This window comes from Triplophysa dalaica, chromosome 14 (assembly GCF_015846415.1).
Source record: "Triplophysa dalaica isolate WHDGS20190420 chromosome 14, ASM1584641v1, whole genome shotgun sequence".
Lineage (NCBI taxonomy): Eukaryota > Metazoa > Chordata > Actinopteri > Cypriniformes > Nemacheilidae > Triplophysa > Triplophysa dalaica.
This window is the reverse complement of record NC_079555.1, coordinates 14,061,091-14,080,799: the sequence shown is the minus strand read 5'-3', so window position 1 is coordinate 14,080,799 and position 19,709 is coordinate 14,061,091. Positions and strand designations below refer to the sequence as shown.

General features: G+C 37.6%; 1 protein-coding gene across 1 annotated transcript in view; it reads left to right on the top strand.

Annotated features, from left to right (window-relative positions):
- ppp1r37 (protein phosphatase 1, regulatory subunit 37) overlaps positions 1 to 19,709 on the top strand; it is a 36,924-nt gene that overhangs the window by 13,331 nt on the left and 3,884 nt on the right. The window contains 10 exon segments of the mRNA XM_056765892.1: positions 1,447 to 1,544; positions 7,670 to 7,715; positions 8,587 to 8,687; positions 15,765 to 15,884; positions 16,149 to 16,299; positions 16,638 to 16,793; positions 16,873 to 16,985; positions 17,936 to 18,077; positions 18,737 to 18,903; positions 19,554 to 19,707. Of these exon segments, the coding sequence (XP_056621870.1) occupies positions 1,447 to 1,544; positions 7,670 to 7,715; positions 8,587 to 8,687; positions 15,765 to 15,884; positions 16,149 to 16,299; positions 16,638 to 16,793; positions 16,873 to 16,985; positions 17,936 to 18,077; positions 18,737 to 18,903; positions 19,554 to 19,707 (1,248 nt within the window).

Genomic DNA, 19,709 nt, shown 5'->3' with positions numbered 1-19,709 from the left:
AACTAAATGGAATATTCTGGTTGGGTTTTCAACCTGATGACCATATAAAACAATTTAGCAAGAGAACTGTTTGGCAAAATGGAAATAATGATACAGTAGCCCTTCCTGTTTCAAGTTTTTAGCACTATGCAAACGTTTTCGCAAAACTTAACCAACAGAACTGAATCTAAAAGTTAAGCAAACATCCTTAAGACATAATTATAGCCAATTTTATAAAACAATTTTTTTAGTTATAAAAAACTGAAACTGGATGTATTTTTCGTTTTCAAAATGGGCTGTCTCCAGTTTTGGGCAAATTACTCTGAAAAAGTAATGAACTACTAGTTACTAGTTACATATTCCATAGTATAATTAGATCACTATATAAAAAACTCTCTCCAAAATGCATTTAATTACTTTCTATATCCTTTATCAATTTTGTTTAGTTAAGTGATAGACATGAAACGGCACTTTTAATTTATTCAAATAAATAATATGAAACTAAATAAATGTGTATTATTTACTGACCAAAGTATTACAAATGTGAGAATTATACATTAAAGCACGGATTTTAAAGTTAGACATAGATTTTTAGATTTTTATTGCTGACAAATATTACACAAAGTATTTAGCTTTTAATTACATCAGAAGTAACTGTAATTCAATTACAGAATTTTTTTTAGTTATATCCTTACTATACTTTTCTAAAGGAAAAGTAATTCAATTACAAATTACTTAGAAACTAGTTACACCCGACACTGGCTATCCCTTACATATACTGTCTTATTTATACAGTAAGTTTAGTTGTGTAAACTGCAGATGTTATGTTATTGTGAAAGTGTCATCATAACAAGACAAAAATGTGCTTGAGTACATCCCCTTAAATGCGGTATTGTACTGTATTTCAAAAGTATGTGCATGTGCTTTTCCAAATGTGGTCACATGACTGACACCCTCTTAATGTGGTTTGAGTAATCAGATCCCAAAACGTTTGGACCCTGTTAACCTGTATTGAGCACTGTGTGGTTGTGTTCATGTGAAATGGATCTTAATAGCAGGTGTAAACAGGGGCTGTCTGTGTGTGTTGCAGAAAGTTTGAATGTGTGTAGTAGTCATCTGACTGAGTTCAGCTCTGAGAGGTTCTTCACTGGTTGGTTCTTTGAATATGTGTGTTCATCTGTTACACAAAGACTCTACTGAGAGGTTTGAGCTGTACACACTTCTCTCAGGGCACTGTTCTACCACCTCATACTCTATGAGAACACTGTGTGTCTGTTCCCTTTAATTGTTCAATCTCTCACTCTTGCCGAACACTACCTATAGATGAATAGTCAACCTTCAGTACGGATGATACTTTATCACTCTTTGATGAGGATTATAATAATAATGATTATGTACATATTCAGACTTCTGAGCATCCTTCTGCATGACCTTTGACTTTGTCCTCGTGTCGTTTTGTCCCTGCAGCCAAGAATGTGACTGTGGAGGAGATTCTGAATGCCTACAGACAAGCATGCCAGAAACTCAACTGCAAACCTATCCCCAAAGTGCTTAAACAGATACAGGTAACAAACACACACATCTGCTTAGGTTCACTTAAAGAATATGTCAAATGTCCCCCCTTGCCCAGCCTTGTTGAATGCATTCTGTCATTTCTCCTTGTTTCATATTTCTTGCTCCTGGCTTGCTTCACACTATGTTAAAAGAGACCCTTACCCCTTCCCAAATGTTATAGTTTCTATAGACAGTTTCAGCAACATAGACAAACGTTATGTGGCCCAAACTTAACTTCCGGTCTACCTCTGCAAAGAATCAATAACGGTTGAAATTTCATTTAATACAATTAATATATAATCAAATATGAATGTAAATTAATGTTTAAGGAGTAGTTCACTTTCAAAATAAATGGTCATCATAATTCACTCACCCACATGTCATAAAAGATGTTTGTGTGTTTATTTCTTCTGTCAAAAACAAATTGAGGCGTATAAGGAAAGCTTCCCAGGGTTCTTCTCCATATAATGGACTTGAACAGGGGGCTGTTGGTTAAGGTCCATATTAAATTATATTAATTTAATACGTTTACATTTAGTCGTTTAGCAGACGCTTTTATCCAAAGCGACTTAGAAACAATGGAAGCAATTGGGACAACAAAAAGCATAAGTGCAGTAAAACTGGTCTCTTATAGCCTACCACAGTATACAAAGCTAAGGTTTTTTTTTAAGAATGGAAAGAGAAGAAAAGAGATAGGAGTCAGAACTAATTGGTCAGGTGCTGACGGAAGAGATGTGTTTTCAGCCGATTCTTAAAGATGGCAACAGAATCTGCTGATCTTAAAGCCGCGATGTAAATTCTATTATAACCAATTACAGACGGAAAGTTAACTTCGGGCCAGCGCCTGTATATGATCAAACCTTCAATGAAGTTGCTTTTGTGTTTTAAAACATCTTGGAGTGATACATTAGTATGATTATATACATTTTTTAAGTCTCTATAGATTTAAATATTAAATAATTATATTCAAATAATAATAAAAAACTAATTTGTTTGTGCTCACGCACACGTTCAATTGTCTTTTTTCATTGTTTTATTTTGTTTGCAATTTTAATAATTGTTTTCCCTAAAATTCTTAACATTCAACCTTTTATTCTGATCTAACTGCCTATATATATAGTGAATTCTTGCTGTCATGCAGTGCATTATGGGTTGATAACGTGTTACGATGGAACCGTATCAGATTCACCTCTAAATAATCTGCACTGAACAAAGAAAAGCTTGATTGTGTGCATTTGTAATCTCTACTGTGTCCTTGTTTGGCCTCATAGGTTCACTTGAGCAGTTTTACATTTGAACGCTAATCACAAGGCTGTCAATCAAACGTACAACCTAAACAACCTCTGGCATCAAGCCAATCACATGCCTCCAGGTCCAGACCCCCTCTGGCTGCAGGTTGTCTGAGGTTGAACAAACACGGTTTTGTTTGAATTTTGTATAAGTTTGCGTGTGTTGCTGTAAGGGTATAGACACACACCTTGACAGACAGATGCAGACAGTTATTTGCATTCACCGTTAAATTGATTCAGTGTGAGATCAATGTAAACCTGTAATTATGATACTTAAGATAACAGGTACATCATATTTAAAGCACCTGTTTAATTAAAGGGTGAAAAACTGTTTAAAAAAAGTGTTTTGACTTCACGAAAAGGGTAAATAGTAGGTTATACTGTATATATTCATGACAACCGCTTGAAGCTCCAGACTGATATATTGATAGAGGGAGAACAGTTTCTCTCGTGTGCTCCTAGCTGAGTCACGGCAAACAGAAGAATGGACAGAAAGAGGGAGGTCATATTATCATGGTCTGATGTTTGCACAGATATGCCAACTAACACCAACAGTCATTCACCAACCAGCGCATGCTCCTGTTCTCCACCCCTCTCTTTTCCCCGTTCCCATCTCATTCCAAACTTTTCCGTTCCTTTATTTTTGTCTCAAATTGTAAAATTGTTGCGCCCTGCACCTGTATTACTACAGCCATCTCTTCTGCTGTCGTGTTTGCATAACATAGTTCACTGTAAATTTCCACCGGGAGTCCCCGGAGCAGAAAATAGCCGTCATTACTGCGTGTGTAGAAATGTATGTGTTTTTCCACCGCCTCAGTCTGCTCGAGTCTTGTGTTGCTCTGTCTTAGTCACCCTTGGAAAAATGACTTCACAAACAGGCCTGTAAAAGAAATGCGCTAAAGAGAGAGAGAAAGAGAGAGAGAAGATGAATGGTCCCGGACCCTTTATGTTCCTTTACCCTGCGCAGATGGCAGATGGCCAGTTTTCTTTATATACACATTTTCTACGTTGAGGGTGTGTGTATAATCCCAGTGTTGCTCACACCTTCAATAGATACACAGCACAGTTTAGGTAACTGTTCAGTGTTTATTGTGTCCAACACAATCTCATGGAAATTCGTAACTATTTTGCAAGCTGGCTAATTTGTATGAACTTTGTAATATGATTTGGGGTGTGGGGTTAGGGGAGGGGCTTCAGTATGGCTATTTTTTCTACTAATCATACATATTTAATATAATATGTATATATTATATTCGCCGGGTTTGCTTCAGGGAATATTCATTTTTAAGAAGCTTCCCAATAGAAACATCGACAAGACTAAGGTTGTTTGCACCTTGTGCAATGCGGAATTGGTTTAAAAAAAACACTTTCTCTCAACAGGTATTGGTCTAGCTTTAGTTAAAATCAGTAACTTTGTATTGAGATCTAATGTATTATGGCTCCTGTATGACATATCGCTTGTTGCTCCCTCACTCTTTGTAAGTCGCTTTGGATAAAAGCGTCTGCTAAATGACTAAATGTAAATGTACTGTAGGAGCTCTTCGAGTCTCAAGTACCACCTAAACGCAAAGAATCCCTTAGCTAATGCGGAAGTAAACACAAGTTCATTTTCCATCCATCCATTTTTTACCGCTTATCCGAACTACCTCGGGTCACGGGGAGCCTGCGCCTATCTCAGGAGTCACAAGTTCATCTTATTGAACATAATTTAATTTTCATCACCAATTATCATAGTAGAACAGCTTTCTCAAGCATATATAATCATGTACATATTTGCTAGATTTGCATTGCACAAATATACGAATGTATACGAATGACCTGAAATCAAAATTGTAAATATTGTTGTGTTTTAGAAGTGAGCTATCTATTCACTTCAATTTTTTTGTATTCATGCATTTCATCAAAAACTTTAAACTCCTCCCCCCACAAAATGACTTTTCATCACTTCCTGTCACAAGGAATGGCATGAAAGTGCAGATTTCTTCATGTGAGGGAGCCGATGGTGAGTCCGGTGGGGAATAATCCTCCACGATGGACGTCCAACTCACAATGATATCTGCCTCCATTTTAATAGCGATGGCAATCCTCCAACAATCCAATCAGTTCTCAATCTGGGAAATTAAGTCCCGCCTTTCATTATCTCTCCTTTCAGAAACTGTTTAACTTGGATATACGGCACGATGGAAAACAATACTATCGTTACGTCAGTTTCATGCAGACTGTAAATTTCTCAAATGTAGGAAGTTCAATAACTCACAACCTCAAACTGATTATACGTTTGTACAGATAGCAAATCAGATCAATGGCTGTCATTTTAGCAATTGCTTGTCAGGTTTAAGTGCGATATGCATTAGACAGTATCTAAACTCCTCTGAGGTTCCTGGTGAATCTCTTAAATTTACCAGAATTTAAATTACTGTGAAACTACGAGTGCTTTTCCACTATCGCGGCAAATCTTTCTCGTTGCTTAATCGTTCCACTCCGTGCCGATCTGGGCCAGCTGATAACTAAATGGTTTTATTTTCCACCGACACGCACCCTAAATGAGTGGAATATAACTGTGCAGTACTTTTAAATCAGACGGTTTAACCCCAAGAGCATTATGGGAATAGTTCAAATCTGTTGTTAGCCTAGATATTTAACATCACCTTGTGTTTGTGTGAGCTGGTTTGAATACTCAGAGCTGTGTTTGGTCTTTATAGGATATCTTGTGGGCCTCTTTTGACAGTTTTGTGTTGAATCCTTTGCCGTCAGTAGCAGAAGTACAGACATCTTTTGCGTGCTTGCAGCTGCACGTTACATAGTTTTCCAACATATACACACGGACAAACTTAAGAATCCGTACTTTCAACAGTGTGTGACATGTGTCCTGTAACAGGGTAACCTCACATGCAGGCATGGGCCGCATACCAGTTTCGAGGTATACCGATATTTGAAAGAAAATGTCAAGATTTCAAAACCACAAAACATTTTTTTGATACCGTTTCTATGGTATGAGCTTTGTTTACAGAAAAATACATAATTAAGTCATGCAATGCAATGTTTTATGTTTAGGCCTAAAATATGGGCTATGACAAAAATACATTTTTTGAAAGAGTGTTATAATTTTAAGGCTTTATTTTTACATACATTGCTTATGTCATGTTATTTTTAGATAATCAAAGAAAATACAAAGTATTTGTGTTTTTTTTATTGAAAATTTCGAATAAAAGACATCTTTGTGCTATTTTTTGGAAACATTTCCTCTGCCACTGAAGACAATTGAACGCAACACAAATCAGCAATCATCTGTCTGCATGTGTCGTCAGGAGACACCAGTCCTGCCGTCATAAGAGCGGTCACGTGAAAGAAACAGACGGAGTTTAAAAGAGTTTTTAATAGTTAAACGGAGCTTAAAACTCATGTGTCTGTCTAAAGAAATATGAAGAAAGTGTGTTTCAGTTTATCTATATTTCTCACAATATGCATATTTTTGGACTAAAAGTCTTGTGATTACCAAATGGTAGCAGACCTGGGAGAATATCTCGTATCTGTCTTTCACACATATTACATAAACACAGAATATTTGATTTCCATTTGAATTGGGCCATTTAAAAGAATACATTTTAAGCTTTCTTTAGACATCCGTTTCATATTGGTGTGATAAGTATTTGCCGAGTTTTGGATCATTGACACATTTCAGAAATGACTTATGTGAGCGGAGTGGAAACGTCCGATAATGCACCCTGTATATTTTCTTTATTTTACAAAAGAACAACGCTTGATGTTATTGTAAGCTTACACACGTAAAAGTAGAAAACTTACAGTTTCTAATAATGTCTTACATATATGTGTATGTCCAAGATAAATCGAATATTTCAAGTTTCGTTTGCTCTGATAAGAAAAAGTGAGGTATAACGGCACGTGTCGACATGCATATTAAAGGGAAAGTAATCGAAATAACGGACATTGAAAAATGACGTCGGTTAGAGCTTCTTAATGTCGGTTTTGGTAACTTTTCGATGAATCGCCGAGCCCTACTCTTATCTTCTCCTGTCATTTCCTGTCTCCTCGCTGCTATTTGAAATTCCATTCGTAACCGTTTCAAATGGCCGCCAACAAAACCAAACATCAGTTTCAAGATGAAACTTATTGTTTTACTATATGTACTTGTATGTGTATAGTATGTATATGTTCTCTGTAACAGACGAGTTGTTCACAACAGGAATATTTTTTTACGATAAGAACAATAAAATATTTCCACTGTTAGTTTTAATAAATATACAATTTCTTAAATTTTTTATTTTAAAACAGATAAGCAACAGCAACTCTTGTTTAACAGCAGAAACACAAGAGTCATTGAAGTCATAATATAAAGCTCAGGGTTCAACGCTGCTCACAGGGTACTGTTAAATGTCACAGTGTGACTCTGGATGCTCCGTCTTATCGTCTGTGCTGATCATAGATCAGGTTTAGGGCAGCAGGCCCCCAGCTGCAGGTGAGCGCGCAGGCATCAGTGTTTATCGAGCTGTGTAACACCGCACGTAAACGTTTACCCTTACTTATTTACAGATCTTTCTTCCTGGTGTTCAGCAGGTTGGTGTGTAATGTAATCTTGAGGTGTGCCTTTGTGTTTTCTCAGGCACACACGTACACATTACAAACTGGTCCCTGCTGACACACACACACAAACACACTTTTCTTGAGTCTTATCTTGCTTGCTAACATTTTGCACACAGTTTGCATGTTTTCTGTATGTATATCCCAGAATGCAATGCCCTATATTCTTCTATCCTGAGTGATCAAGGTAATGGAAGCTGCGATTGTACTGGCTCTCTTATTTTTTGTCTCTCTGTCTCTGTCCACAGGACTTAAAAGACCTGACACAGCGAAATGAGTGCCTAGACCTCAAAGGTGAGCTGAAAACTTCCACACACCCTAATCCACACACAGGTCATTTGGTGAGGTCCACCTGTTGAGGCCAGTTCGCATCCTTGTTTAGTTTGTGGAGTTAATGGGCGGAGATTGGCCTTCGAACTGTGTTTGCTATGATGTCAGTTGTCTCCTCATGGATCACCTCATCAGATGACAAAGATTTACTGTAGTTGCGGAAAAATTAAAGGTCTATTGACGCACCCTTAGAAAGTCATCCGGCTTAGGTCATCCTAACTGCAGATTTGTGTTTACAAGGCACTTTTATCTCCGTTTCTCAGTTAATACTTGCATTTTCCCCCTTCTTGAACATAAACTTTTCCTACACAATAAAAACACCTTCCATGGTTAAATCGATAGGAACATAAAAAAAAACGACACAAAAGAAAGGTATTTTGAGTTTGTTATAGGGAATTTATAAGGAGAAAATCGCTTGCTGCCCTCGTTCGGCACTTCGCACAGTGTCTTGACGTCATGTGCAAACAACCTATTTGGATTAGGTCTTGGAACCAGAAATAGTATTCCATACGTCACAACTTAAGAAGCTGATATGGCGATGCAGTAACAACTTAAAATCGTTCTCGTTCTTATCTTTTGACAGGTTTCCATGGTGTTTTACCAAAAGACATGCATAAACCAATGTGATCAATGCCATATTTGAAATTAGTGTTCTTTTTGCTTTGTTTTATATAACAGTTTAGCAAAACAAGCTCAAAATATCAGTAGTTTTCTTTCACAAACTTCTTTCTCCTCCTGTCATAAGGGTGAGAATTTTCGTTTTTGGATGAACCTTTCCTTTGCAACTCTTCCTCGCAGGTGCATAATAAGACCTCTATTTTGTTTTTCTCTAAAGGAGAGAAGCTGGACTATAAATCTTGTGAATCTCTAGAAGAGATCCTTAAGAGGGTCCAGTTTAGAGTGGTAGACCTGGAACAGACAAACCTGGACGAGGACGTAAGTTCACTTTGTTATTGTCATTATTCTGATTTTTGGGAGGGGGAACATGGGAAGCCTCAGCACCGCCTAGTCTTCTGTTAGCGGTGATGTGTTTTGATTCATTTTATCAGTATTGTTACGCAGTCAAATGATGTAATTCCAAATTCATGCCATAAGCCTATAGTTTTGGGTCATGGTTGAGGCGTGTGTGTGCACGCATGTCTCACAGTGTGTGTTTTATTACGGGAAGGCATTACGCTCTTACTGTTTTGATACAGTTTGTTTGTCCAACATCAACACAGCCCGAGAAACGTCCTGGTTTCCATCGTTCCTAAATGTCGTTTACTGTGTTTATGCTCACGGTTTCAATAAAATGTTTGCTGAAGAAGATTTGTGATAAAATGTCACTCTATCCAAATTCTGCTGCTTTCATTTCTTGCTGGTCTAGAATCAGTTTCTTTTTTCGAAATCATCGCGATGCAACATTGATTAAAGAAATGAAGAAATGGACTTACACAGGGTTTTTCCTGGCTCAAAATGAGGCAGAGGTGGTGCCATCCATATCTTGTACACACGCACGTGTAGGCCTACTGTACCTTTAAAGGAGAGGTTGTTCGAATGGTTTCACTAGATGTTAAATAAGTCTCTGGTGTCCCCAGAGTGTGTTTGTGAAGTTTTAGCTAAAAAATCACCACAGATCTTTTAATATACCATGCGCTACATGCCCACTTTTGCATGTGAGGAGAAACGCGCTGTTTTGGTGTGTGTGTCTCTTTAAATGCATGATAGCTGCAAGTCTCCGCCCCCTTTTCAGTTTTCTGAAGTGAAGATACTCGAGACAAACGCATCACTATTTCTCTAAATCAAATTAACGTTACACATAACAATCCTGTCGCATGTTTACAAGCCAAACACATTCTAATAGTGAACGGACAAACGTGTCACAGTGACATTTTATCTACTTTAAGTTGCTGCAGGTCCCTGGGGTTTTACTTAAAAAATACCGGTACTTACAATGTCTTTATTTGTAGCTTTGTCCTATCAGTGTGGATGATTTCCATTGAAAACTAAATAAATCCATTGCTCTCTGTCTCCCGTGAGTCTGGAAACATTGTTCTGTGAAGCCAACAACACAACAGTTCGTAAGCTTTGCTACTTTTGCCATGGTGTTGAAACTTCACACATGTGAAAACAACAATGGCGGCGGCGCGATGGGTGGACACGTTCAGAACAAGGGGCAGAAATATTATAATTGGAACGGCTACTTGCGTCAGTAAGAGCGCGATTTCTGAAGCGCTCGTTTTATCAAAGGCTTGCAGAGATAGGCTCACATAAAAAAAGTTCATGATTTGTCTTTTTCACGTTTCAGAGTAGGCAGGTCCACTAGAGACCCAATTTTAGCATTTAAACATGGAAAAAGTCTGTTTTTCATGAAATGTCCTCTTTAAGTGGCTTAACCAAACATTTTACATATAAAAAAATAAGATAAAAATGACAATTATTAAGTTACATTACTTTTATTCAACCAAACAGTGATCACGTTTGAAAATCAAATAAAGCTTTTCATCCTTTTCAACTAACTTTTCTGCCCAATAGCCAACTATATTCACCAGACTTACTAAATTTGCAAAGCTCATTCACATCCTGTGATCTCTTGGGGTTCACTGAGCTTTGAATGATTCACTGGTTTTTTATATTCGCTAGTGACTGAATAGTTTCAACAGTTTAAATGAATTGGTTCATATGAGTCATTTGTTTTCGTGTCGTTCTGATCTCAATGTGCATTCCCACTGGCTAACTCGCTGTGTTAGGGATTCCACAATAGTCACTATAATATTGAACCGTTGGTTACGAATCCGTGTATCATTCGATCTTTTCATATTCAATTGAGATTCCAAAATCGGAAAATTAAAAAACGGTTTGTTATTTCGTTATTCGTTTATAAATGTAATACCAAAAACAAATAACGGGTCATTTTTCGTACTTTTGATTTAATGCTCAGATCAAAAATTGGAAATGAAATGAAGGGGCACGACCGATTTTGATTTTGATATTTTAATCTTTAAAGTCACTTTCAACCAATAAGATGCCATGTAAGAGGTCGCATTTTCATTGGCCCGCAGCGGAAGCCTTTACCTAATTGGTTGACTACTTTTGACAGTTTACAATCCCTGACAACACAGCTGGAACTCTCGAGAGCAAGAGTACCACTGGATGCTTGGCCGCAAGGCACGCATTTTGAGTTCGCACACACTCACTGAGCGAGAGGAGAGACAATTCATAAGAGAGCAGCGTATAATTGAAAGCGCGCGTCCAGTTTTGTGCATGAGCAAAGGAAATCGGCGTGCGAGCGTAGAGATTCGCGCGCTCGTATTACAAGAATGCGCTCTTGCCTTGTAATAATGCGCTCGCGACATTTGTCATTAAAATAACCCCATATGGATACCCATCTTCTGCAGCGTAGTGAAAATCTCTTTGTGTCTTGACAGTTTCAAATAAGTCTTTAATTAAATCAGCATATGATTCCAGTGCGGCCAGGGTGTCGATACGAAATTACAAAAAAAATACTGAGTCAATCACTGCAAAATTGAGTTTTTTCAGGCTTCTTTTAACTTTTTGCAATTTCGGCAAACTTCAAAGTGCAACACACACACACACACACACACACAAAGATAACTTACGGTTCAGGCAAATCAAACAAATGAAATATCAAAATCAAAATCGGTCGTCCCCCCTTTAATTCATTTCCTATTTTTGATCTGAGCACTAAATCAAAAGTACGAAAAATTACCCGTTTATAAACGAATAACGAAATAACAAACCGTTTTTTAATTTTCCGATTTTGGAAGCTCAATTAAATATGAAAAGAACGAATGATACACGGATTGTTACGACCCCATGGTTCAATATTTGTAAGTTAATTGCGGTTTTGCATTTGAATTTTTTTGGGCGCTTAAATACACTGTGAACTGGCTCTGGCTCTGTTTGTCTGTATGCAGAGATAGATAAAGGCATCCCCTCGAGTAGTATCTAATAGCCAGTGGTGGTTGGGCGGTTAAGCTTGACTGCCTGCAACACGACAAGCAATTTGAGTAAAATGCTGATGAACAGACGCTGACTTGCTTTATTGTATGCCCGTTGTACTAAAGTGATAATGTCTAAATTTGGCACATCAAGCATGTATTTTTACACCGCATATGAAAGAAGCACGTTCCAATAGCACATGCAGAAAGAGCATCTAAGCATCATGCCAAAGTCAGTTTAACCATGCCAGGTCATGGCCTTTCTGTCTTCTATTTACGTCACGCCAAGGGTGCCTCCAAGCAGCTATTTAGAGTTGCATTTCTTCCAATTTATTGCAATGGCAGCGGTGCACCTTGTTTTATTATCTTTTGCCTTTCCCATTGAGCGCACGTTTACTTAGATTACAGCTGAGCCATTGAGAAAGAGAGTCGCGTCTTCTTCATTGACTGCAATCGAACAGTTTATTCACAGTTTCAATAGTTCCCGGAAGTTACTAGGTACGCACGGAGCTGCGACTAAACAGCCCAACTGAAGTAAACTTTTAACCCATTTTAAGACTAAATCCATTTAATGAATAAAAATATGAAATAAAGCATTTAAAGAGAAAACATAACTTCCTGAACTATCTGAACGCTCCATGAATCACGTGACACGGGCTTTCAATAGTTCCCAGAAGTTACTAGGTACGCATGGAGCTGCGACTAAAGAGCCCAACTGAGGTAAACCTCTAACCCATTTAAAGACGAAAGCCATTTTGTGAATACATTTTTTTAAGAAATAAAGCATTTAAAGAGAAAACATAACTTCCTGGAACTGTCTGAAGGCTCCTTGAATCACATGACGCTCCAGCATTTCGGACTTCAGTTAGCAGAACTCTCTCTCACTCAATGGCTCAATGACTAGTTTTTTTGCGCAAAATTTGATGAAGGCTGCCACCTACAATTTTTCTATGCAGGAAAACCTGTTACAATTGTATTACTTAATCTGTGTATAAAAAGTAACACATTTTGTCTGCTCATAGACTTTTGCGAGTTGAGATAAAATCTAGCTTATGTCAGTTATAGCTTATGTAAATAATGCAGTGTAAGATCTCTGTTTGCTCTTTCAGCAGTTCTTCAGAGTAGATATTAGTCATTTCATAGGCAGAAACATAAGAAAGTCATAAGAGAGGTCACCTACATTTATATACAAAACTTAAAGTTTAATTTTCAGAAATAAAATAAAGTTATGGGTGCAAGAAAGCTTCATTTTGAATTCATAAGTGAATTTCAAGAATATGTGTACTTTCAGGAAATTTACTTGCCTTTTCAGCCAATGGTTTCTCATTGTTGTTACTTTAGTTTTACTCAGAACTCTAATCGTATTGGTCTCTGTAGACACTCACCTTTACTGAAGATACTCCTGTAGTGCTTTACACAATCCTTAATGTTTTTTTTCTTCCCTCTCAAAACACTAAGCTTCTGCTGTGAGAAACAATGTATTTCATTGTGTTTGTTGGGTGTGTGTGTTGAATTAGTACACCATTACTCCTCTCTTGAGCTGAAATACCTCTGAGCATAGGCGCTGATTTCTTTTTTCGTCAGTGGGTGCTCTGAGTCGGAACATCACCATGTCACCAAACCCCACCCCAACCACACATGCGTGTCACCAAATATTATTTTTTTCATAAGCAAATTTTAACTGAAAAAAAATTTCAAACTCGCAACGAACAATTCATCATGTCTGTGACTTTAGCGGAGCATATGGACGAGAAAGTATAAAACATTTTAACAGCTTCTGTAAATTTTGTATTGTAATCTATAAATATTGAACACTAATTGTTTGTCGCTTCACTTTTTATTCAGTGTACCATCACCATATGATAACATTAACAACAAACATAGTTTAAGATCCAACAAATAATTTCTTTGAGTAATAGAGAAAAAACATTCCGATAACATACCTGAACATACTAACATCTTTAACAGAGGCCTAATAAAAATATTACAAATAGGGCCTATGCCTTAAGTCATAACATTGCTTGAATAAACATGACTTTAAAATATTTTTCTAAAATAGAGTGAACAATAACACTGCTCCAGATCTTCAGTTCCTAAAAAGCCATCTTTTACAAACGCCTCATAGGATTCTAGCTGGTGTGTGGTAGATGGGAATGCGGCACGCATTTCTTTTACTTTACAGCAGAGTTCACAAAATACCTTGTTTTTGAAAGCATTATATGCTATCCAGGGATATGTTTTTTTTCAAGTTTTCTTGATATGTTTAAGAGTTCTGCTTCTCCCTTCCGCCTTCACTTCTGCTGCTGCTGTCATTTCTTGTTGATGTCGACAATAACGTCCGTTCACTTGAAGAAATAGCAACATTGCTACTTCTTAGTGAAGAGAAGCTAGGGTCAATTGAAGTTTACGAACCTGGCCATTTGTATGCAAAATTTAAAGACGAGTTGATATTATTGCAACGATAATGAACGATTAACCACGCCCACTGCTGTTTGCAAGGTCAACCAATCAGAGAGACACCCGAATTTTGAAAGCATGTTTGATTGGTCAAAATTGATTGAGGAACATATGCCGTTTTTCTGTGGGTGCTCAAGCCCAGGAGCACCTACAGGATCTGCACCCATGCCTCGGAGTGTCTGTGGGTCATTCTTACCTTGTCCAAATAACTGCACACATCAAAGTACAAATGCATTTGTACCAAACATCTGTTCAGTAAACATGTTCCTGGAGCTCAATTGGTACAGCATTGCAGAATGATTAATAGAATGATTCGTAAAAACTGAAAACAAAACATTCGTTCGTTCAATTGCAGGGAAGCACACATACTGATAAAATATATACCTTTGAATGCACTATAATTTTGGATAAATATGAAGTATCTGATTAATGCAACCTCTACATGAACCCTTTGAGATTACTTTAAATAACTTCTAATTTGAACTAATGTCAGCAGCCAAACTTGTGGAGTAGATACATAGACAATTAACCACATAAATGTCTATTTTATATTATTTTTTATTCTAGAATAATTATGAATAATAACTATATGATTGATTATATAATTGATGTCTTAAAAACACAGAGCATATAAACTACTGTATAACAGAGTTATCATAGTTTTGTTTTTAGATTTTTTGTTTTTGTGTTCATTTAAGTTACACTTTTAGCCAATTTGATGTCTTTATTCATTTTACGATTTATTTGGTATTGTATATGTTGACATATAAGATTAATTCTGCATTTTTAGTTTTTTTTAAGTTTTTGTTTATTATTATAATTTTACTGCCTTAAAATTATTTTAGTTTATCTCTGAGACTACAATAATTTTTTCGTTTAGTTACATTTTTTCCAAAAACATTTAGGCCAATATTTTATTTGATTTCAATAAACAGGAATGTTTTCGAAGCTTTAGTTTGCTACTAGTTTACATCATTGCTGTATAACTAATTATATGTTCTGCTTGTTGTTTAAAAACTTGAAAGTACTTAAGTATGTGTCATCATATATTGTTAAATATGAATTTGGTGTTCTTGAACGAGATTAAATATTGACTGAACCAAGTGTCTTTTTCTTTTGAATGCTCATCAAGTCTGTCCACGCTCTCTACCTCACTCGCTCTCTCTCAAACATCATGAAGGCAATATTTAGGGTGTTTTGTCTTGGCTTGTCTGGGGTCACTGTGTAAACAGATCATGAGTCACACTGTGTCTGAGGATGGTATAAATATCTGGTGTAAAGCTGTTAGAAACAGAACCATATTTGCTCCTGAGACATACACACACAGACGGATATACACATGCACAAACACGTACAGTAATTCTCAGCCATGTCAGATGGGACACAGTATGGAGTGTTATCCAGGGAACAATGAGATGATCTGTCATGAGACTGATGATCTTTAAACATATCAGTTAGAATGACCATATAATGCAAATATATATTTTGCCAGTAGTATTGCCATATTTTGTTGGACATGACACTGTGACAGCATAAGTAGGTATATATAATCACTTTGCAGCAAGGCAACCGACTCTTAACTAAAACATTTCTCCTTTCTCACCCCATCTCTCAGGGAGCATCAGCTCTGTTTGATATGATAGAGTACTATGAATCTGCCACACATCTCAACATCTCCTTCAACAAGCACATGGGCACACGCGGTTGGCAGGCCGCCGCCCACATGATGAGGAAGGTTTGTCTTTACAGTTGGTTCACGCATCATTCACCGGATAACAGGCCAAGTTTCACTAATTTGGGTGATAGTTGTCCCTTCCCGTCTTGTCATTTCAAACCTGTGTGACTTTCTTTCTTCCGCAGAACACAAAAGAAGATATTTTGATCTTTTGTGTTCTGCAGAAGAAAGTCATAAACGATGACAAGACGGTGAGTAAATAATAACAGAATTTTCATTTTTAGGTGAAATATCACTTTAATATGTATCTGTGTGTGTATGCAGACGAGTTCTCTGCAGTACCTGGACGCTCGTAACACCCCACTGCTGGACCATTCGGCTCCATTCGTGGCCAGAGCTTTGCGGATTAGCAGCAGTCTGACGGTTTTGCACCTGGAAAACGCCGGGCTCTCAGGGCGACCCCTTATGCTACTGGGTAAGAGAGAAATGAATGTGAATCAGAGCACGTTGAATTACAAACAGAACCTCTGTTTTCTAGTACACTTCCTAGTACGTTGCTTGTGTGATGGGAGCAATTTTTAATGGCGGTGTTGACTAAGAGCATGTCAAATCTGTTTGGTGATCATCAGATTGGTTCCAAAACGTGTTTATTTAGGATGGAGTCTTTTAGGTTTGTTAGCTGGATGTATGTTTTTCCGATCCGCTGTGCTTCATTCTGCTTGGAATGAGGTGTGAAACGCACTAAAATAAACATCAAGCCTCCTAAATTTCAGTTCAAGAGTTGAATCCGTTGTTTTGTGTGTGTGTATGCAGCCACAGCGCTGAAGATGAACATGAACCTCAGAGAGCTGTATCTGGCCGATAATAAACTCAACGGCCTTCAAGATTCAGCCCAACTGGGGAACCTGCTGAAGTTTAACTACAACATCCAGATTCTAGACCTGAGGAACAATCACATACTAGACTCAGGTGTGTTCCCTACTCTCTCTTCATCATTCTTTCTCCTGTCTACTTTTGCTCCTCCTAACCCTGTGTGTGTGTTTCACAGGGATGGCGTATGTGTGTGAGGGTCTCAAAGAGCAGAGGAAGGGTCTGGTCACTCTCGTGCTCTGGAATAACCAGCTTACACACAATGGCATGAGCTACATGGCTGCTGCTTTGGTAAACGCACATACATGTCATGTGCACACACAATTTAAAGGAACAGTTCACCCAAAATGAAATTCTGTATTTACACACCCACACGTTGATCTGATGAAAACATGATACATTTTTTTTGGAAGAATGCTTATAACCAACCAGTTTGCTTTCATACATTCTTCTAAATATCTTATTTTGTGTTCAACAGAACAAAGAAATTTAAAAGCTATTTTATCCTATTATGGACGCCAATGGTGTCCAAGTTACCATAGTTGTGTTTGGTTACAAGCATTCTTTCAAATATCTTTCTCTGTGTTCATTAGAACAAAGAAATGTATACATATTCGGAACAACATGAAGGCGATCAAAACTATTTTTGGGTGAGCTGTTCCTCTTAGGCCCATGCACAAGCTTACAGGACTGGGCACATGATGAGCGCATGTGTTACCACGGGGGCTTTGATATATTTTGGTCCCTACAGACGTATCAGCAGCTTGTGTCGTATTGGTTGGTGATGGATAGGCAAAGAAACAAAAGTTGTCATACAGGATAAACAAAAAGTAGCACAAACACATTTGTTTACATGTACTTACAATGCATAACAAATAGTTCACCCAAAAATGATAATTCTGTCAATATTTACTAACACTAATATCATTCCACATCCGTATGACTTGCTTGCTTCTGAACACAAAATAAGATATTTTGCCAACAAAACAACATTGGTCAACATCGACTTCTACTATATAGACACAAGACCCCCTGAGACATTTCTCAAAATATCTTCTTTTGTGTTCCATGTTGTACAGGTTTTGAACAACATGAGGGTGATTTTTTTTTTTGCTTCAATCATGCCTCATAACATGGGCCTCCCTAAGGTCAACTTGTCTGAAAACTGAACATAAACAGTTTGGCACATCCACCTCCCTTCATTTTTACTGATCTGTCTGTTCGACTCGTTGTTACCGTAGCCATTCACTCAGAGTCTGGAGACACTAAACTTGGGACATAACGCTGTGGGGAACGAGGGAGTGCACAAGCTTAAAGACGGTCTGATCGCAAACCGCTCCATCCTGAGGCTGGGTCTGGCCTCCACCAAACTGTCCTGCGAAGGTGAGTTTGAAGTGAGGGGAGAAGTTAGATTAGATATGCAAGATTCCTTTTCTTAGTCTTACGTGTACATTGACCTGTTTTACTGTGTTTTAGCATGTAGGTGATGTGTTGTAGAGCTGCGAATCTTCAACTGCCTCACGATTCGATTCGATTACGATTCAGAGGGTCACGATTCGATTCATCTTGTCTGCTATTTTTTTATTAGTAATACAAATTCTTCAACATCTTTCACTTACAACTTATGTATTTGACTGCTTTTTTTAGGCAAAATAATAGTGATATACTGATTTGAAAAAATACATATATCAAATATAATGTAAACGTCTAGGATTATTCCTATATCAGTAGTTACAAACTACAACAGTTCATATATGTTATACATGTTTATCATTTTTAATGAAAACAACAGAACAGGAGTAGTTCTGTTCATATAAACAGGATTAACATGTGGTTCTGCCAACCCTGAAATTTGTCCAAATATCAGCTTTTAGGTGTGTTTATTAGCAGGTTCCCCTGCTCTCCCTGCCTATGTACGTTCAAACGGAATTGCCATTTACTTCCAAAGGTCACAGTATAAAAAATATTTTTACGTCCGCATGGCGATGCATCGTTAAAACGATTATTTTCCACTGCTCTAATGCGTTGTGTGTTTATAACAGGAGCTGTCGCTATAGCAGAATTCATTGCGGAGAGTCCACGGCTCCTTCGGCTGGACCTGCGGGAGAATGAAATCAAGACCGGGGGCCTCATGGCTCTCTCACTTGCCTTCAAAGTAAACACATCTCTGCTCCGACTCGACCTGGACCGAGAACCCAAGAAAGAGACGGTAGGGTTGACTCAATGGGAAGAGAAAACCTTATATAAAGACTGGATAATTAAACAATATTCACTAGTTGCGCAAGATAGCGCCGCTGAGCTTTTGGTCATTTCCGGTTGTATAACACTTTATGGGAAAAGGATGATCTTTGAGTGTTTTTTTTTTTTAAAGAAGAAATTTATATATAAGCGGATCCTTATTGATCCTATGGATCCTACATTGCTGAGCACTTCGTTCTCACTCAACTCAATAGTGTTTTGCGACCGGAAATTAGTCTGCGGGCTCTGGCATCAAATAGCTTTAACAGAGATTTTAAATCACTTATTTGGCTAAACGTTTCCTAAACACTGGCTAGTACAGGAATGTCTTGTCTTAAATATCATTTTTTATATTATCATACGTAATATAAAATTTAATATAAGCAATATCCATAAACACTGTACGAAGAGTTTGGTTCCAAAATGAGACGACTTAGTTTTTTCATTTTTTTAAATCGTGTTTTTATATTGTGCATTCCCATTAATAACAATCAAACTGCAGTTGGTTTGTTTTAATTTAAGCAACAATAACTCAAAAAATACACCTAACTAACACAAGAAAAACAAAATAACAAAAGACATTTCTTCATATTTTTGCCTTTCTCTGTCTTCCTCTCACAGGTGAAGAGCTTCCTTGAGACACAGCGCGCCCTGCTGGCAGACATCCAGAACGGCTGCAAAAGGAACTTCATCTTGGCCAAAGAGAAAGAAGAGACAGAGCAGAAGATGAGAGAGTCTGTCTCTATGGCTGAAATCGCCACAGAGGACCAAACTCAC